Source organism: Sinocyclocheilus grahami, unplaced genomic scaffold, assembly GCF_001515645.1.
Source record: "Sinocyclocheilus grahami isolate Dianchi unplaced genomic scaffold, SAMN03320097.WGS_v1.1 scaffold730.1, whole genome shotgun sequence".
NCBI lineage: Eukaryota > Metazoa > Chordata > Actinopteri > Cypriniformes > Cyprinidae > Sinocyclocheilus > Sinocyclocheilus grahami.
The window spans coordinates 674,388-696,479 of NW_015505909.1; the positions used below are offsets into that span (position 1 = coordinate 674,388).

The 22,092-nt window shown below is 39.2% G+C and overlaps 1 protein-coding gene across 1 annotated transcript in view; it reads right to left on the reverse strand.

Annotated features, from left to right (window-relative positions):
- The window catches only part of lama2 (laminin, alpha 2), a gene marked incomplete at its 5' end in the record, with an annotated part of 106,098 nt that overhangs the window by 44,861 nt on the left and 39,145 nt on the right, over positions 1 to 22,092 (reverse strand). Inside the window, 14 exons of the mRNA XM_016244669.1 lie at positions 206 to 317; positions 2,459 to 2,557; positions 4,136 to 4,278; positions 8,444 to 8,637; positions 8,824 to 8,910; positions 9,159 to 9,283; positions 11,149 to 11,283; positions 12,732 to 12,849; positions 13,338 to 13,456; positions 13,627 to 13,812; positions 15,067 to 15,243; positions 16,980 to 17,123; positions 17,504 to 17,740; positions 21,328 to 21,464. Of these exons, the coding sequence (XP_016100155.1) occupies positions 206 to 317; positions 2,459 to 2,557; positions 4,136 to 4,278; positions 8,444 to 8,637; positions 8,824 to 8,910; positions 9,159 to 9,283; positions 11,149 to 11,283; positions 12,732 to 12,849; positions 13,338 to 13,456; positions 13,627 to 13,812; positions 15,067 to 15,243; positions 16,980 to 17,123; positions 17,504 to 17,740; positions 21,328 to 21,464 (2,013 nt within the window). The remainder of the gene's footprint in view (positions 1 to 205; positions 318 to 2,458; positions 2,558 to 4,135; positions 4,279 to 8,443; positions 8,638 to 8,823; positions 8,911 to 9,158; positions 9,284 to 11,148; positions 11,284 to 12,731; positions 12,850 to 13,337; positions 13,457 to 13,626; positions 13,813 to 15,066; positions 15,244 to 16,979; positions 17,124 to 17,503; positions 17,741 to 21,327; positions 21,465 to 22,092) is intronic.

Below are 22,092 nucleotides of genomic sequence, written 5' to 3' on the forward strand. Positions count from 1 at the left end.
ACACAGACACAGACAGACACAGACACAGACACAGACACACACACACACACACAGACACACACAAAGCCCCATTCTCACCTCAGCCTCATCCAACCATCACCTAAACCTCAGCTAATCTCATACTGATCCCATGAAAACCTCATTAAAATCATAATTTCAGCTGGACCAGTCAAATCCATTTCCTCAGTTTGATATTTGTTGGTACCTTCAGCAGCCAGCAGTGTGTTCCTGACGTAAAGCTCCAGGTCCTCGGCTCCTTTGCGGCTCCGCTCTGCATCTGCTGCCGTCTGCTGTCCATCAGCAGACACTTTAGTTGCCTGCATGAGAAAAACCCAATGAAAGATTTTAAGGAACAGTCTCAGATCAGCCTCACATGCTCTTCTGCAGTTGTGTGAAGAAGCCGAGCAGCCTCAGGATAAAAACAACGAGACACATTAGATCTGACACCTCTATGCTGATTTGCTGCTCAAGAAACATTTCTGATTGTTATCAATGTTGAAAACAGTTGCTGCTGATTTAATTTATTTTTTTTGGAAATTGAGATACATTTTATTTTTCAAGATACTTTGATAAAGAACAGCATTTGTTAGAAATAGCATTTTCTTTACTGTCACTGTTGATCAATTTAATCCGAATAAAATAAGTAGCCTATTAATTTTTCCCCTTTTTTAAACCTTACATACCCAAAACTTTTGAATGGTAGTGTATCACATTTTCCACAAAAATATTGTGCAGCACAACTGTTTTCAACATTGATAATAATCAGAAATGTTTCTGGAGCAGCAGATCAGCATATTATACTGATTTCTGAAGATCATGTGACACTGAAGACTGGAGGAATGATGCTGAAAATACAGCTGCGCATCACAGAAATACATTACAGTTATTTTAAATTGAAATAATATTTCACAATATTACTGAAGTTACTGTATTTTTGTTCAATGCATCCCTGATGAGCAGAAGAGACTCTGTGCCCCAAATGGCCCTTTTTACTGTGAAATAAGTAAAACTTAATGTAGGGTCACACAGTTCAGTTCCTAATAATACCAATATCTATTAAAAAACAGCAACACATTTATACTCAACGAAGGCCACCAGGAGATGTTTGCATGTGTGGACTTTCAGTTAATACTAAATTTGATGCTGAATTTAGATGGTTTAGACCAGGGTGGCCCAAACTTGGTCCTGGAGTGCCGGTGTCCTGCAGAGTTTAGCTCCAACCCCAATTAAATACACCTGAACCAGCTAATCAAGCTCTTACTAGGCATACTAGAAACTTACCAGCAGGTGTGTTGAGGCAAGCTGGAGCTAAACTCTGCAGGACACCGGCCCTCCAGGACTGAGTTTGGGCACCCCTGGTTTAGACGGTTAGTGAACAAGTGATTGCAACGCAGCTTCTTTGTTCTTGACTTCCACACTCCATACCGTAAGGACTGATTAGATCAGGTTCAGGCCTGATGTTTACCGTGTGAGAGACTCACCCTGCTGAGCAGTTCGTCCATCTCAGTGACCAGACTGCCCAGGTTACTGTCGGCCAGCTGCAGCAGTCTCTCCGGGGCTCTCTGAGGGGACAGCATGTGCTGCAAACACACGACCAAAGACACGGCATTACCATCAACACACGACTGACGGACAGAGACGTGTCACCATGGAAACCAGGATGACACCGGCCTCATTTGACATCACTGAATTATGAGTCATGTAATGAATAATTCGAGCTATACATGGAAAACGATATTGTAAACAACTCAAATATAGATGCTAATTAGCAGAAGATCAGTCCGTCTGACGTGATTAGAGCTTCTCCAAACGAACCTGCCGTCCTACCGGAGCTTAAACAGATGAAGTACAGCACATGATTACTGCTTTAGTTTCTGTGTTCAAGACACAGTTCTGACTGTGCTTTTTCAGCTTCTCGGTGTCATTATTCAGGTGGAGTATGCAAACAATTCAAGTTGTACCGGAAAACATTTTACAGACATTTTTTGGGCTGTGTTTACATGTGTACAGTATGTGTGTAAATAAACTCTCAAAAAAATAGGACTGTCAATTGATTAAAAAATGTAATTAAAGGGATAGTTCACCCAAAAATGAAAATGACCCCATGATTTACTCACCCTCACGCCATCCTAGGTGTATGTGACTTTCTTCTTTCAGACGAATCCAATCGAAGTTATATTTAAAAGCGTCTTGGCTCTTCCAAGCTTTATAATGGCAGTGAATGGGTGTTATTTTTCAACAGTCCAAAAGACGTCAAATAAAGTGCATCCATCCATCATAAAAAAAGTGCCTCCGGGGGGTGAATAAAGGCCTCCTGAAGCGAATCAATGCGTTTTTGTAAGAAAAATATCTATATTTAAAACTTTATAAACCGTAATTTCTAGCTTGCGCACACTCCATACCGTAAGGACTGATTAGATCAGGTTCAGGCCTGATGTTTACCGTGTGAGAGACTCACCCTGCTGAGCAGTTCGTCCATCTCAGTGACCAGACTGCCCAGGTTACTGTCGGCCAGCTGCAGCAGTCTCTCCGGGGCTCTCTGAGGGGACAGCATGTGCTGCAAACACACGACCAAAGACACGGCATTACCATCAACACACGACTGACGGACAGAGACGTGTCACCATGGAAACCAGGATGACACCGGCCTCATTTGACATCACTGAATTATGAGTCATGTAATGAATAATTCGAGCTATACATGGAAAACGATATTGTAAACAACTCAAATATAGATGCTAATTAGCAGAAGATCAGTCCGTCTGACGTGATTAGAGCTTCTCCAAACGAACCTGCCGTCCTACCGGAGCTTAAACAGATGAAGTACAGCACATGATTACTGCTTTAGTTTCTGTGTTCAAGACACAGTTCTGACTGTGCTTTTTCAGCTTCTCGGTGTCATTATTCAGGTGGAGTATGCAAACAATTCAAGTTGTACCAGAAAACATTTTACAGACATTTTTTGGGCTGTGTTTACATGTGTACAGTATGTGTGTAAATAAACTCTCAAAAAAATAGGACTGTCAATTGATTAAAAAATGTAATTAAAGGGATAGTTCACCCAAAAATGAAAATGACCCCATGATTTACTCACCCTCACGCCATCCTAGGTGTATGTGACTTTCTTCTTTCAGACGAATCCAATCGAAGTTATATTTAAAAGCGTCTTGGCTCTTCCAAGCTTTATAATGGCAGTGAATGGGTGTTATTTTTCAACAGTCCAAAAGACGTCAAATAAAGTGCATCCATCCATCATAAAAAAAGTGCCTCCGGGGGGTGAATAAAGGCCTCCTGAAGCGAATCAATGCGTTTTTGTAAGAAAAATATCTATATTTAAAACTTTATAAACCGTAATTTCTAGCTTGCGCTAACGTTCAGGCGGATGAAGTAGGTGTATTGTAAGGTCCGGTGAGAAGTGACGAATGAGGAAGCGCAGAGGAGAGAGCGTAACAAAACACCGGTCACGAATTAGAAGTACGAAGCGAAGATTTGTAAAGAAGAATGTCGGAGGATTTTGATATAAGCCGAGTATGGAAACTTTGCTTCCTTTGCTCCTGTTAACAAAACGTCGGTTCTCGCGAGACTAGCATATTATCACCGGACCTTACGCTCATAGATATGTATATGCTTAGTGGTTAAAGATTACTAAAGCTAAAAATTACAGTTCATACATTTTTAAAATGGATATTTTTCTTATAAAAACGCATTGATTCGCTACTTTTTATGATGGATGGATGCGCTTTATTGGACTTCTTTTGGACTATTGAAAAATAACACCCATTCACTGCCATTATAAAGCCTGGAAGAGCCAGGACATTTTTTTTATATAACTCTGATTGGATTCGTATGAAATAATAAAGTCATATACACCTAGGATGGCTTGAAGGTGAGTAAACTATGGGGTAATTTTCATTTTTGGATGAACTATCCCTTTAATAGCATTATGTGCTATTCAGCAGCAATCCATTTTGCTATTGAATTTATGATTGAGCGGGATCACCTCTGAATTCAATAATGCATCCTGTAAGTTAGCGCGTTAAACTGACAGTAAAGATCTTCCAGACTTGGATGGGTTTGGTGTTTTGAGGCCCTGTGAAAGGACACTGATGATCAGAGCTCTGCTGCTCATGCTCACCTTCAGCTCCTCCGTCATGTTCTCGTATCGATACAGCACTTTATACGGCAGGGGGAGGGGCAGAGTGAGATTGACGCTGCCAATCAAACGCAGCAGACGATCCATGTCACGAATCAAGAGTCCCGCGCAGTCGTCGTCACACGCTGGAAACACAAGTCAAAAATCAACACATCAGACTCATATAGTAACACATGCACACGCACCCCACAGGCATCACACTGCACACACTGCATGCATGCATCCTCCATCAGATGCCACCTTACAAGGTCACACAGAAAAACCCCTCAGATACGCATATGCATGCTTAAGGGTCTCAGGGCAGACATTACACAGTTTAACTTGTTGTACTAAAATATCTAAAACTAAAACTGAAATAAAAATGTATTAAAACTATATAAACACGGCAGAATGAGCAAAGAGCGCTCCCTTTATAATCCCTAAAAAACTGACATCTCAGTTCATCGCGATCTCACAAAGCTCTGTTATAACACAATGAATATATGCATAATGAATCATTCATAATGTTTACACCCGTGAGAGGATTCGTGATCACGCAAATCTCAGCACTGCGCAAAAACTCTGGCGTTTTGAGCGGTGAGTGGATTCTAACTTAAACGCCTCTGATTGCATCCAGAAATCAACAGATATGTCTGTGATTGGCTACATTGCTCAACGCTGCAAACACGTGTTATAAATATAAACCTTGCCTATGTTTGCCCCGTTAATCTTTTTTTTTTTACATTTTATATTAGTTGTTCTTGTTGCTTTTGTGCAATAGATGAATAACAATTTATTTGTTTTTAGATATTTTATGTTGGGGCGGGACTATCTGATTGATTGACAGAAGTTCAAGTTGACAGAAGATAGATTGAATGCTCAGGAAACCTCTTGCAGCCCTATTTTGAGACATTAGTCGCATAGGAATTACACACTTGAGTTACACTAGCAGTCCATTTGTACATTTACTGAAGTGCAAATTAAAAAGGAGTGCACATACTTGTACTGCGTTCATATTTGATTAAGGCATGTGCACAGGATGAGTGTCTGTGAATATGTGTGTGTGTGAGGGCACACGCTCTCTGAAAGGACAACAAGGATGGACAGGTCCTGGGGCAATGCTGTTAACGAATGTTATTGGCCTCTTTTGTCTCTGCTATCACAACAGCACTCATCCAGCATCCCTCCATCATCTCCATTCACCTGCTCGGAGGGCGAGCCGTGTCCCCGAGCACTTCTCTCTCTCTAGATTAAACGTGAGCGAGGTGGAAACTCAGGGGAGCAGGACTTCTCAAGCGTGAAATTTAACACAGAGTGTGAAACAGGTCCTGGCAGCCCATTATGAGTGTTTGACATGCTACGAGCGATAGCGGGAGGGAAAAAAGGCACAGACAGGCGCGTGGCTTTCGCTGCGGATGCAAAACACCGCTCAATTTAACCTCTTGAAAAAAATGGAGCTATTAAGATTTCCTGTGAAGACGCCTTTAAAGACCGAACGAGTAAAGGTGTGAAAATGATCAATCTTTACAGCAGGGTGGTGCCTCCATATTAAACAAAATATCTTCACTCATTCCTCAGTGTAAAATAAATTGCATATAGCTTAATGCATTAACAATGACAGTCTAAGGGAACCAGGATAAACATGAAGGAAAATAAGTTATAAGAGTCAGATTAGTCGAGACGGCTGATAACCACAAGGCAAGCGGTGTAACCAGCCTTTGCACATATTCTGTGCATATTCATATTCTGCACATATTACTGGCTTTACATGATTTGTGCTACACCGACCAAGTCATTTTACCTCATAAATCTAATGCTAACAAGTTTAATGTCCTGCGGTCATACTTTTAAAACTGTATGCACTCTAATATAGTCAAGTTGTTTGAGTTGTATTACGTTTTTATTATTATGATTATTAAAGGGGTTTTTTTGTTGACATTTTTGACTTCAGAAAAAAATAAAAATAAATCACAATTCAGCTGCAAACACGTGTTATAAATATAAACCTTGCCTATGTTTGCCCCGTTAATCTTTTTTTTTTTACATTTTATATTAGTTGTTCTTGTTGCTTTTGTGCAATAGATGAATAACAATTTATTTGTTTTTAGATATTTTATGTTGGGGCGGGACTATCTGATTGATTGACAGAAGTTCAAGTTGACAGAAGATAGATTGAATGCTCAGGAAACCTCTTGCAGCCCTATTTTGAGACATTAGTCGCATAGGAATTACACACTTGAGTTACACTAGCAGTCCATTTGTACATTTACTGAAGTGCAAATTAAAAAGGAGTGCACATACTTGTACTGCGTTCATATTTGATTAAGGCATGTGCACAGGATGAGTGTCTGTGAATATGTGTGTGTGTGAGGGCACACGCTCTCTGAAAGGACAACAAGGATGGACAGGTCCTGGGGCAATGCTGTTAACGAATGTTATTGGCCTCTTTTGTCTCTGCTATCACAACAGCACTCATCCAGCATCCCTCCATCATCTCCATTCACCTGCTCGGAGGGCGAGCCGTGTCCCCGAGCACTTCTCTCTCTCTAGATTAAACGTGAGCGAGGTGGAAACTCAGGGGAGCAGGACTTCTCAAGCGTGAAATTTAACACAGAGTGTGAAACAGGTCCTGGCAGCCCATTATGAGTGTTTGACATGCTACGAGCGATAGCGGGAGGGAAAAAAGGCACAGACAGGCGCGTGGCTTTCGCTGCGGATGCAAAACACCGCTCAATTTAACCTCTTGAAAAAAATGGAGCTATTAAGATTTCCTGTGAAGACGCCTTTAAAGACCGAACGAGTAAAGGTGTGAAAATGATCAATCTTTACAGCAGGGTGGTGCCTCCATATTAAACAAAATATCTTCACTCATTCCTCAGTGTAAAATAAATTGCATATAGCTTAATGCATTAACAATGACAGTCTAAGGGAACCAGGATAAACATGAAGGAAAATAAGTTATAAGAGTCAGATTAGTCGAGACGGCTGATAACCACAAGGCAAGCGGTGTAACCAGCCTTTGCACATATTCTGTGCATATTCATATTCTGCACATATTACTGGCTTTACATGATTTGTGCTACACCGACCAAGTCATTTTACCTCATAAATCTAATGCTAACAAGTTTAATGTCCTGCGGTCATACTTTTAAAACTGTATGCACTCTAATATAGTCAAGTTGTTTGAGTTGTATTACGTTTTTATTATTATGATTATTAAAGGGGTTTTTTTGTTGACATTTTTGACTTCAGAAAAAAATAAAAATAAATCACAATTCAGACCCATGACACGAACCTGATACATACTAACTCATGAAGCATACAGAACTCATTATTACTGTTATTATATTATATATTATATTATTACATTAAATTATTATTTTTTTTATACTTTTTTTTAAAAATCTGTTTAATTTTTCTAATACAAATTATTTATATTATAAAAATTAGACAGAGCAATACAATTACAGAAATATATACAGAAATACTATAGTACGGTAAAAAAGTTAACTAATTAAAAATTAGTATAACAATAATAATTATCATCATCATCATCATCATCTCATACACGTGCACAAACACACATATAAAAATAATTATCATTTAAAATATAAAAAATAAATCAACATAATATATTACTATTGCAACAATATAGTTAGTATAGTAAATTATATTGTACAGTAATTATTTTAAATAAATAAAATAAATTATTATTATTATTATTATTATTTATTTACTTATTTAATAGAACAACAGTAAATTACTACACTGATATATTCATGTTGGCCAAGCTTCTCAGTTTGGAAAATACGAAAATCCATATAAATATAAAAAAATGACATCCCTGACAATGAATGCTGGATTATGAAGCACCACACGTCACGCATACACAGAAAAAACACATGCATAATTACCCAATCTGTCCAGTCAACCAATACAATTATCATAAAACACATAATTGCTAAAAGAGATGATTTCAAACCCAGTGCTGAGGAGCAGGTGTCTAGCGCAGCAATGCAATCTGATCTCTCCAAGCTGAGAAAATGATCAGTCAACAATTATACCAAAAGTAAACAGTAATTTTGTGAGGGGAAATCTGAGCATGTCTAATTAAAATGCTGTTTGTTTTGGCTGCATCTCTTCTCTGTTATTAGTGGCTGTTTAAGAAACAAAGACACAGAGGATAAATCAGATCAGCCTAACTTAGTTAATCATATTCAATATACATCACAGAAGTCTTAAAGGCACGGTAGCAGAAAAGGGTCAGGGTCAAAGAGAGGCTGGAGACTGCTCATGTTTTGTCATACGTACACACGATGCCCTGAGGGCCACACACATGCCTCTCCATGCACTGGTCACACTTCAGGCCGCTGGCTCCGGGACGACACCGGCACTGTCCGGAGCGCGGGTCACACACTGTGGGAAATGCACCGTAAGCGTCGCACTTACACTCCTCGCACCGGCCGCCCAACACACTCGGGTTACCATGGAAACCAGGGGCGCACCTGCGCATACCGAAATCACATTCAACACGTTATGAGGCCTCTGTTAAAAAATTACTAGTTACACTTAAAACTCGACTCACATTCAATGCTGCAGAGGGAAACGCACACTCATTTTCAACACTTTATTGACAGATTCGGCCATGTAAGTAATGACTTGTTTTACATCATTTAGAAATATGTTTTCACCTTTCACAGTGTTTTCCCTCATAGCCTTCAGGACAGGAGGTGCAGCGGTGGTCACTAAAACCCTCCGTCTGACAGGTGGGACTAAAGCTGAGAGAAACAGAGCAAAAGTTAGACTTAGCACAGCTAAAGTGTGTGTGTGTGTGTGTGTGTGTCACATACTTGTTCTCCGGGTTGAGGAGCGGACACGCACAGGGTTTGCAGTCGTCGGTAAAGGTGCAGCGGTGGTCACTAAAACCCTCCGTCTGACAGGTGGGACTAAAGCTGAGAGAAACAGAGCAAAAGTTAGACTTAGCACAGCTAAAGTGTGTGTGTGTGTGTGTGTGTGTGTCACATACTTGTTCTCCGGGTTGAGGAGCGGACACGCACAGGGTTTGCAGTCGTCGGTAAAGCCGCGCACTACGCCGTAAAACCCTGCAGCACATCGCTCACACTTATCGCCGACTGTGTTATGCTGACAATTCTAGAACAAAAAAAGCATAAAAACACTATTAAGACTGTATAACATGTAATAATACTGTTATAACTACGGCTGTCAATTTGATGCATTTAAATGAAACCATTAACAATGCTTACTGCACAATTAAATAATTATGTGTTGACTACCGAGCAGCTCACAGTTAGTAACGCCATCATGTTATAGTTATTCTGTCTGAAATTAGAGATGCTACTAATTAAAATGAAAGCCATATCCTATATTTCCTAACACTTAAATGACTTCCAATTAAACATGTTGGAAAATGTTAAACTCACATTAGACTCTTTGATAAGCATCTAGTTTTCACTTAAGACAACAGATGGTATATTTATTGATGTGTTCTGAGAATTGTTTACAACTAAACCAACCATTACCTAATCCCTTAACCACCCCTTATGGCTTTTCAGACTTTTCATCTGTGACATCTGATCTTATTTTCATTAATAATTTTTGAGAATCGCTTGCTTTGAACAAAACCAGCCAATATTTCAATCTCTTAAATGTCACTGCTGTACTGATACATGTGCTAGACAACACTATGAAAACAGCTAAATCTCAATCTGTGGGATCGTTGTTTTATATCGTCATATCATCCAGCCCAAAAACTGCTCCATGTTAAAACACTGAGGCATTATTAACAGCACAACTTTCTGTAAACCTGCTTTGAAACAATTCCATAATAGAGAATTCAGTTTTTTTTTTTCAGTCTGCAGTCAGAGAAAACACACTTACTGAGAGCAGACGGCACAGAATGAATGCAGAGCTCACAATCTTACAGAATGCAGGGTTTGATACTCGTTTTTTAAAGTTTAATTACACATAACATGACACTGGGTCTCATTTTTCCATCAGAATAATGCATGATAATGTCTCCGAGTCAAATTCAGTTTGGGACAGCAAATATTGATATGTACAATTAATTGCGATGCATCTGGTTTAAATTTAAATTGCTTGATTGACAGCACGAGTTACAGCATATAATCACACTGGTAAGACAAAAGATAACAGAAAGACAACAGCTTAATTTCATTACACATAAAATCAATACAAATGTAGCTTTTCAAGAAACACATAAAGCTCTCTCTTAATCTTGTGGAAATGCAACGTTAAGAACAGAAAGCTGGCCAAAGTAAAGAGATCTGCATTTCTCAAGTTGCCCAAGTCTCACAACAAGAATGAGCAGAAAAACGGCGAGAAAGAGGCACAGAGGAGCGGCAGCTTTCAGAGTGGAGAGTAATCAGACTGCTGAAGTTGCGCTTTACTGGGCCTTGTTCTGTGTACCTCAATTACTCAGATTACCCCCCTGCACACTCGTTTACCATTTTCAATTTGCGAAAACCCGTAAAATGCAAATGATATTGCTATTAGCATGCATGCAATTGAAAGCAGAAGAAGGTCTGTACAAGCTGTTTGGAGAACAGTTCGACTGCATGTCCATTTTTGGTGGACTCAACAGACCCGATTCTTCCAGGGTGCTTTACTTGCACCTCGTTTCCACGAACACGGTGCTGGATCCATTCTGGCCAAATCCACATTTCCACTGCAGAAAAGCTGGTTCTGGGCAGTCAAGTCAATGGAAATGCAGGCCAGTTCTGAGAGCGGCTCAAAGATCCCCTGGCTGAAAAATGGCTCCAGCACCATTTAGTTTAGGAAAATGGGTTTTGGACAACTGTCATCTGTGATGGTTCATTGATACTGTTGCTCAGAGGTTCTGAATGCACATCAGCCCAGCAATGCTACGTCAACTCTCTATCAATGGGAGACACTCACTCAAGCCAATCCAATCAGGAAGGACTTGGTCCACTCAGAGGAATGCAGCTCATAAATGCTTTTATTAAGGGTGTACGCACCTGGCAGACGGCTGTTTCAGGATCACACGAGTCACTGTGTCCATTGCACTGGCACCGGACACAGGTGCCAAAGCCCGCTCTGGACGCGGCTCCACCGGCATGAACAGAGAGCCTGTAGAACCCCGCTGCACATTCCTGCATGAGCCATCACACTGTTATTTACACAAATACACTGTACTACATCAGCAAGATTTTACAGCAACCTCTTACAATACAATAATATATTCATAATATGAATGTGAAACTAAGGGGGTGATTGCACGACTTTTTTTGTGTGTTTCGGTCATTCATTCACATGACAACAGTGTTTTGGTTGTCTGAAAATGCAAACTTTTGAAAATGGGTTTCAAAGTGCAAGTTTTTGAAAACCCGTTATCATCTCTGTGTAAACTACAAAAACGCAAATTTGTGTAACGGTGATTTACTGCATGTTGCATTTTATAGTAAAAAAAAGCATATTCAGTTAAGTGTGATTCTGGTGAACTTTGCATTCTCAGATTTCAGCACTCAAAACCTGACAACGGAGACAACATAGACTCTTAGACATTATAGCAAATAGTTACAAATGAACCTGTACAACGTGTTCATTCTGCAGCGCATGTGTTAGCATAGTGCTGTGGCGTTCGGATATGACAGTACTACAGTTAATGTTTAAGTATGCAAGAGGTTACAGACACACATAATCATTGTGATTCAATTAAGCAGGAACGTGCCGCAAATCCACACCAAAAAATTGTTACATTGTAGACCAGCATGTTCATACGGGGAAAAATATAGTCCTCAACCATTGAAACCATAGCAACACTCCCTCTCACCATTGCTCTTCAAAATTAATCGCATCAATTTAGTACACCATCTGTTCAGGGTGAACTTGCTAAACGCCTGTTTAAAAATACTTTATTAAGCACAGTATGAGGTGTTTCAGAGTTACGGCCATCTGTCTCACACGGCCTCGTCCAGCCTGAATGTGAACAACTGACTCTCGCTGATCTGTAATCGGAGTCTCGCACGCTTGAGCTTGTTAAAGATCTCACACGAGCGCTTTGTGGGCGGAGACTGGCGGCGAGAGAGCGCTTTAACACATTACCAGTCTGAGAAGCAGAAACACTGGCTGTAATGATGAGTGTCGTGCAGCGATACATCCAGCTGTTCGGCCTGTTTTTCCAGAGCTGTTGTGTTTCTAGAGCCCTGTTATGAAAGGGCATGTCAGCACCTTTCAAAGCGGCCTAATTATTGTGACAAGGACGTCACGTTAAATCTATTTGGAAACTGCATTACTGGGACTTTTCAGAGTTGGTTTTTTGGTAATGTTGTGAACATCAGATTGAGTTTATTATGTGGATGAAGCAATCTCAGCCATGCTATGTAATAAATATAAAACACATAATGTTTTCATGAAAATGTGTGTCCTTACTATTTTTACTATGACGTTGGCCTATGCCCTATTATCTGACCAATATTATGCTATAATATCTGACCTACAGAGAGTTGGGTAATAATAGCATTTATGACATATGTCTTATCACAACCTTCCAGCACATAACAGCTCTTACACGTCAAATATTGTGCACAAAAGCCTTTACCTCACAGGAGAGACCGGCGTATCCCAGAGGACAGTCACATTTCTCAATCTGATGGGCGATTTCACTGTCCTTTGAGGGCGTCCCCACCTCAGCCACCTCCAAAGTGATCTCAGAAATCCTGCACATCACACCAGTTCACACACACATACATATGAGCTTCTGCTCCTTCATAACTATTTTGGTATTACAAAACTTATTACAACTCATAAATTACTAGAACTTATAAAACAAGTTCTTACCAGTGTTATTTTAGTATAATAGATCCCATTATAGTTCTTATTCATATTTTGAATTATTATTTTTTTTTGTGAAGTTTTGGTCATTTATTTATGTTTTTTTCACCTTTTTTAGTTTTATTTATGTGGCTATACAGTTTTTATTAATTATTATTTCATTTTTAGTTTCAGTTATATTTAGTACAAGTTAAACTAAATGAAAATTAGAAATGCTGCCTTATTTTAGTTAAAGTTTATTTTATTTCAAGTAACATTTTTTATGGTTTAAGTTTTAGCTTTAGTTATCTATAATCACCAAGGTTCTTCCTCGTAATTTGAAAGTTGAATAACATTTGAAATACAGTTGTAGGCCATGCTTGAGATCAGTTACCTGCTGTGTCTCATGACGCTGCCGTGTGAGGCCTTTATTAGGATATATTCGACATGAAACAGCACGTCCATGAAATCCTCACGAGACATCGGCCTGTCATCCTTGTGTTTCCATTCGTGCTGCAAAACATCAGTGTTTTAGTGTATGGTTGATGTAACTGTGGTAAATGAGATCATGTGAATGACTCCTGCACATGCAAACACTGTCAACACTCTTGTAAAAGTGATGTGCTGTGTGTTTCAGTAAGTGGGAGGGGCTGAGCGCTGACTCTCATCCCTGATTGGCTCACCTCTGTTATATCAATCTCGTGACGGGTCAGCTGGCCAATCTGAAGTGCTGGCATGTGGCGGACCATGACCTTGTCCTTGTTGGGTCCACCCTTTATGATGACCTGGGGCTCGTAAGAGGTGCGGCCCGTCTCATCACGAGCCTCGTAATAGATGGCATACTTCAGCTTCCCACCATAGGCTGTTATCTGAAAGAACAACCTCCGAATGGTGAGACTCATTGTAATGTTCATTAGCTGGCCTTGAAATTTAAAAAAATATATTTTATATAATTGAAACAACTGGACTGTACACTTGCATTCAAAAAGTTTGGCATCAGTTTTATTTAAATAAATACATTATTTTATTCAGCAATGCTGAAAATGCTGTTCTTTTGAACTTTCTATTCATCAAAGAATCCTGAAAAATAAAATGTGTCACGGTTTTCACAAAAATATGAAGTAGCACAACTGTTTTCGAAACTGATCAAAAACGTTTCTCGAGCAGCAAATCAGCATATTAAAATGATTTCTGAAGGATCATGTGACACTGAAGACTGGAGTAATGATGCTGAAAATACAGCTTTGATCAAAGGAATAAATTACATTTTTAAAATATATTAACATAGAAAACATATTTAATTTTTTTTATAATATTTCACAATATTACTATTTTTACTGTATTTCTAATCAAATAAATGCAGCTTTGGTGAGCAAAAGAGACTTCTTTCACAAGTGTTAGAAAACACTCTCTGTCTGAATTTGTTCCAGATGTTTTCACCCTCCTTTTCTTCTCTCCCTCTCTGCTCGCCCTCCCTGTACAGCGCAATGTTGTTTTCTCTCTCTGATTCCCCCCTCCTCCATCTGATCTCTCTCTCTTGTATTATGTTTTAATATCTCTTACTCATATTCGAGGTACGTATGCGCACATGTATGCATTAGCTTTTCTGGGTTCAAATGTTCAAACGAGGACACGAAAGCTAGGACTCCAAGGTAATGGGGTTCGTGATGAACTATGGAGATAGTTCAGCATCCTTCGCCAAGTTTATTCCTAATATGTCCATATTTTCCTGTACATGTGGCCATTTTATATAACACATATTCTTGGCCAAAATCCAAAATGTCATCTATATCCTCATTGGTTAAAGGGTTGAAACTCCCCTCGACATATGCCTATATAATATTTTTGTATCTATGAATAAAGTTGAAGTATTGAGAATACAATTTGATGTGTGTTTTCTTGCTTCCCGGCCGTTATACACTTTAAGGGACTGAGAATTTTCCAGGTGGCAAAGAGAATCTATAGGGACCGATTGTTAATTACTGACAACAAGCATTACAATTTTTTACTGACCACAAATCTCCTGTTCTAGCAACAAACATGTATACATAAATGTATGTAAATGTGTATTTAATGTATATAAAATAAAATGAAAAAGCTGAGACTGATAGTGGCAGACTGACCATGGAGCGTTTGAACTGTTTTGGCAATCTCCAGTAGTACGGCTCACTCAGATGCTGCTGGACCACATCAGCATTAGCGATGATGTCAGGATGCTGGAAGCTCACACCCACTGTGATCTCCTGATGACTGGATTTGTCCACAAGAGGAAGAACGGTCTGTTCTGGCACCAGAGTCAGCTATAGGACAGCAAAAGACTCATCTAAATCAATCAAGCTGAATTAACTTTGAACTTCCAAAGTCAACATGAAATGGTATTCACAATTTAACTTCAGTAATATTTCCAAGTGAAGCTGAATATTCAGCGGGATCTAATGTAGATTGGATTGTGAGAAATGCTTTGTGATATTATTACTGGTTAATGTTTGTGCTCACCCACACAGCAGATGTTTCAGAGGTGGAGAAAGTTATTACATCTCAAAGAAAGATTATGACATTTTTTTTGTCATTAGTGCTCCAGAGATTTTTATTAAGTAAGCAGGGTTAAATTGCCACACAAAATAGTGTAATAGTGTTGTGTTTCAGCGTCAGTGTCTTTGAGGATATATTTGTGTGTGTATTGAGAGGCATAGTTTGGTAAATGTGTGTGTGTGAGGAACCCCACAGGGCAGCTAAACTACCCTCACATCAACACACAATCTCACGACTCACTGACTTAGAAAAAATATCTCGTTTTCCCAAAAATGAGCTAAAGGATTCCAAACTCCTCTCCGAAACTTAAATGAACTTTTAAACAGCAATCTTTGTTTAATTTGTTTGTCGATTTCATCACATTGGAAGAGTGTCATTCAGCCATATTCTGCTTTTTTTCTCCATGGACATGCTGAGGATTAAGACGAGTTTCTGAACATGCAGGAAACCCTTTTTTAAAACAAACAAGGGCTCTGGCTCTGTGCGTCATCGCTTTCTCTCTATATTTGTCTCTGTCTGCTCTGCTGCTCCTGCACACTTAATTCTGTCCTGTTGTGAATATGGTTGAGGGAGAATGACATCTAGGAAGCACTTGATATTTATTAATATTTACTGTTTCCCTGGTAACCGGAGCGTCTCAGCCCACCTCGGAACAAGATGATTAAGAAAGCCATCAAAACACACACACAAACAGACACCTGTGTCCTCTTCTCATCCACACCATCACAACCAACATATAAAGCAAATAATAATTAAAACATATCCTTTGGTTAAGAATCATAAACGCTCATAATTCTGTAAAATAACAGTCAAAATGGTTTATAATTATTGAAAGCTTTCATACTTTAAAGAAAAAACATTTGAGTAACCGGGTTGAATAGTTAGTTAATAGTTGAACCTGACACACTGTATGTGTAAAAGAAACTTCGATGAGATTATTTACTTCTCATTCCACCTAAATTAAAAAAAATGTTGCAATTGTCAAATCCAATGCTCCCTTACAAGGGGTAATGAGGTTTTTCAAATGAGGAACAATATTATGTGTTGAATAATTAAATTTGAAGTGAGAATTAAGAATTCTCTTCTTCCTCTGCACCTATCACCTGCGGGGTACCTCAAGGCTCCGTTTTGGGCCCGGTTTCATTATATATATTCTCCTGTTAGGTATAAAATTTTAGAAACACAGCATCTCATACTATTATTTGACAATACTCTGCTTCTACTAAAACTGAGTTCTGCCTTACAAACTCTGTTTGCCACAGAGACATTAAAGTTAGATAGCTATGACCGATTTGGTAAGAAAAGTTTTACCAGAAACTGCTTTATATAAGGAGGAGATGTTAACCTGTGTCATATGTCCTATTGGATAAAATGTAATGGTAAACAATGCTTAGGGATCACATTCAATTCAGTAATTAAATATGGTAAGGTAAAAAAATTTAAAACGTAAGTAAAATGCAAGTTGTGTGTTTGACTTGTGTATGACTTGTGTGTGTTTACTCACCCTCATACGGATGAGTCCCGTGGCCTCTGTACATGAGCTGCTCAAGCCGAAGCAGTAGCACTGACTGCAGCCCAGTGGATTCCTGTGACTGAGGCTGAACGAGCCCACCTTACAGCGGTCACATTTCACTCCCTCCACGTTAGCCTGAACACATACATTCACATTAGTACTGTGTGTGTTGTTTTACAGCTACCTTAAAGAATAGAGTTGCATTTCCCCAAAGTATTGTAACCCTAAGCAGATCAAAGAAACCATCAGCATCAGTGATCTTTATGATCTACTTAGGCTTGCAATGCTTTTGGGAAAGGTAGCCCAGGACAGTCTCTCTCACAGCTGTCATGTGGGAACAGCAGTTTTATCAGATTGGAGCATCATACAATAATTAATTGGCAGTGCATTTCTATACCCCTAATAGTCATTATGACATGGCAGTTCTGCTGAAAAATCCCTTTGATCACAATTTACTGTACAACAGTGGCTATACTGGATGAATCAGAGTCGGGTTTCAAGCTCAATGTCATTACCTTGCATGAGCACTGCCCACTTCTGTCTGCACATGCACAGAGACCAGACTCTGCATCGCAGGTGTCCAGTGACGAGCCTGCCGCCGAGCACTGGCAGGAAATGCATTGTGGGAAGTCTCTGTAACCCAGCTTACACTCGTCACATTTCTCACCCCTGAACTGCTCACGGCACATGCAGCAGCCTGTGTTCACGTTACATTGCTGTGCTACAGACCCCAGCGCGTTACAGCCACATGACTACAGAGAAAGAGAGAAAATTACACACATATAATTCATAATATGCATAACATTTAATTAAAATGGCATTCACTTTCCCTGCATGTGACTGAACACTTTTGAAAATGTAGGATCCATTCTGAACCATTAAGTGTTGTAAAGTCTGATCAGGGCAGGCAAGGCTGAGCATTATTTGCCACTTAATAGAAAATCAGTCAGAATAAGACGCAATTCTCAGCACTGCCCTTGGCTGCTCCTCTTCCTACCTTAAGGCGAGAGATTTTTCCATTGAAATTGAGAATTACATTTCTTCCTCTACATCTATCACCTGCAGGGTATCTCAAGGCTCTGTTTTGGGGCCGGTTGATTTAACAGAATTACTGAGTTGGAAAAGTATCACCCCCTTGTGCCAGTATTTTGTTGAACCACCTTACAGACTTTAGTCTGTTGGGATATGTCTCTATTAATAAATCTAGACTTTGCAACATTTGCCCACTCTTCTTTGCAGAGCTGCTCAAGTTCAATTAAATTTGATGGTGAGCGTTTGTGGACTGCAGTCTTCAGGTCATTCCACAGATTTGCAGTGGGGTTTAAGTCTGGGCTCTGACGAGGCCATGCAAGGACATTCAAGAATTTTGACCAATTTATTTTTCCTTCTGTCCTGCCAAGTGCTCCAGTCCCTGCTGCAGAGAAACACGCCATAACAGGACATTACCACCTCTATGCTTTACTGAAGTAATGCTGTTGTTTGGATGGTGAACTGTAGTGGATTTCTGCCAGACATATCGTTTGGTGTTGAGGCCAAATAATTCAATTTTAGTCTCATCTGCCTCAGAATCTTTAAGGTGTGTTTTGGCAAAGCTCAGTCTAATTGCATGCAGCCTTTTTGAGGAGTGGCTTTTTTCTTGCAACCCTCCCATACATGCCGCATTTGTGGAGAATTTGTAATATTGTTGTCACATACACACAATGACCACTCTTTCTCATAAAATTCCTGCAACTGCTTTAGAGTTGCTGTAAGTCTCTTGGTCGCCTCTCTGACGAGTGCTGGTTATGTATGTTTTGAAGCATGGCAGCTGGTTTGAGTTGGTTTAACCTGGTCCTGAGCTGGTTATAGGCTGGCTATGAGCTGGTCCTAAGCAGGAGCTAGTTGCTTAGGACCAGCACATGATCAGCTTAAACCAGCTCATGACCAACTAAGAAACCAGCTGCCACACTTCAAAACATACCTAACCAGCATATGCTGTTTTATTCAACAGGGCCTTTCATCCAGTTTGGAGAGACGTCCTGATCCAGGGAGGGTCTGTGTTGCACCAAATACCTTCCACTTCTTAATAATAGACTTCACGGTGCTTCTAGGCATTGATAAAGCCTTTGAAATGCTTTTGTCTCCATCTCCTGACTTGTGCCTGTCCACAGCTTTATCCAGGAGATCTTTTGACAGTGCCTTGCAGCTCATAGTTGATAGTTTGCTTCAGTTGCACTACCAAGGACTGAAATGCTCCAGGAAAGCTCTTTTCATGCTGAGCTAATCAAAATGAGCACAGCTGATCACAGATGAAAGTCAAATGGCTTTGTGTGCCATTGAGAAGCTGATGAACTAGACCTGATTGAGTTTACAAGTCATTTTTAGGAGGGGGCTGATCCTTTTTCCAACTCAGTGAGTCTGGTTTAAGACTCCGGTTGACCTCTGGTTGAGGTTATATCTTTCACTTGGATGTTATAAGTTGCACTGAGTAAATACAGCTGGACGAAACAAAAAACTGTGTCTGTCTTCATTTCCGGATGCAAAGCAACAAATTATTTTCTATACCCACTGTGTGTGTGTGTGTGTGTGTATATATATATAGGTAATATTTTTCAGAAACACAACATCTCATACTGTTGTTATGCCTTACAAACTCTGTTTACTACAGAGACATTAAAGTTTATATGGCTACCAACCTTTTGGTAAGTTTTACCAGAAATTGCTTTAGGTAAGGCGATGTTAACCTGTGTGTTGTATGTGCCACTGCATAAAATGCAATGCTTATGAATCACATTCAATTACACTGTCACCGAAAAGTCACGTTTGCAGATATCAAAGGAAAGAGAGGGGTGATCTGAGACTTGAAAAACAAATGTATTGGTAATCAGCACCTAAGTAGTCAGTTCATTATATGACACCACACAAATGTAGTTCATCCAATGTACTGATGCATGCAACAGTAAAAACCTATTAACTGATTAACTGTACTGTAAGTTACCTTAACATATATGGTGAAAAATTATTTAACATTGCATTATACGTAGCTTTACTTTAAAATACTGTTAAATTTATGTTTTTTTTCAAGTGAAAACTATGAACTACTGTATAATTTACAATGAAAAAAAAAATAATAATAACAGGAAAAGGACATTCCCAGAAGTCCTTGCAGAAACCATCAATTATTATTATATTTTATTTAAATAGTTTTGTTTCTTATTATTTTTGTTATCAGTAATGTACATCGTAGAAAAATGGAAATAAAAAATATATTATGTTTAGGGAGAGAGCGGTAAGTTGAGCCAGTGAGATTGTCAAAGTAAACTTTTAGCATAGCAGATGTAATGGCTGTTACATCAAAGCAAATTTAACCAGGTCTAAAAATATTTATGATGCATCTAGGTGATTTAGGAACATATAAAACCATGCAAATCATTTAGATAAATATTAGCCTGAATTGGTAAGTCAGAGTTTTTTCCAAAATGGCAGCTATGGGGTAAAGTGAGCCAAATGCTGTGGGGTAAATTGAGCCAGTGTTTTAAGTCACCCCACCATAAGGCACTGAAGTTAAGTTAAATCTCTGAAATTTAAACTGGTATTTTAATCTGATAATGTCCCATAAGGACATTTCCTTTAAATGGACATTACCCTACAACACAACACAATGCAATGCATAATTCAAAACATAGGGAAAACACCTGAGAAACCAATATAGAAAATCCCTTCACATTACAGTACAGACCTTTCTTAGAGTGTACATTAGGGTGTTTTGTGTTACATTTTTTTGTTATTTGTTTGCATAAGACTGTGCACCATCTATACATGAATATTCACTATGTTTTATGGATAGGTAACTTCTGGTTAACTCTGTGGCTTTCTGTCTCACCACCTGTATATTCGTAGCACAGTTTCTGCCAACCACATCTTGCCCTTAAATTTGCACACACAAACATCATCTTTAACTCAGCTTCAAAGTTTGATACACAAACAAACAAAAAACATATAGTCACATATATAGTTTCCAGCTCAGGGCTGATTACTATGAACCATTACATATGGGAGTTTGTAAGTTCAGTTCAAAATGCTGCTGCGAGGATCCAGATTGGAACCAGGAAGAGAGTAAAAGATTATGCAAAACTACTACTACTTTTCTTCATTATGATATCAGAACAGGTGTATCATAATGTTCCCCACCCCACACCCCACCCATCCCCACAAGCTCACCTTCTATTCTCTGCGACATTAACTCAAAGATTCACCTCGACAAGACTTTACAGAGGGTGAATAATAATGATGTTTCGGCAGAAGATAAATATACACAGCCAGAGCAGACAGAGTGAAGCCGTGACGGTGTGAGCCGTACCTTACAGCCGCTGCTGATGTCGTGACCCCAGTGGTTGGGCGCACATTTGTCACATCTCTCTCCCACGGTGTTGGGCGGACAGATACACTGACCTGTGTTAGCGTCACAGTTATTTCCCACATGGGCACACTGGCACGCTGCGAGACAGACAGAAACAGAGAGCAGGTTAATTATGGAGCACAGCTGAGCACCTGTTCTAAATGTCAGCTCTCTGCTGGGGTAATATCAGTGTGATAGCGTGACAGAAGACGCTCCGGCTTGAAGGAGATGGGCAAAATAACACACCATCCCAACAGAGAATTACATTATTCTTAATTTAAATGAACACCGCAGATGAATACTGTAGCGCTTACAGGTCAGGCTTGTTGATGTCCCCATTAAAAGCCATTGTCTGAAATGTGAGTGGTTGGCACACAACCTTTTGCTCTTCCAAAGATCAGAAGATGTAAAGCAGTTCCATGTTTCACTTACATCTGTTATGTTTCATTTACAGCATCAAGTTCAATTTCAGCTGCAAGCAGTGTCATTATTCAGCTCGATTCAGTTCAAATAATCTGATAGTGTCACTGCAGGTCAATAATATTACAGAATATTAAGTGTCTTATATATATATATATATTATTATTTTTTATTTTTTTTAATGCACCAGGATGAGTAATGGCAATTTAGTCTAAATTAATGTTGGGAATTATATATATATATATATATATATATATATATATATATATATATATATATATAGCAGCAAACAATAACTAAATTTCT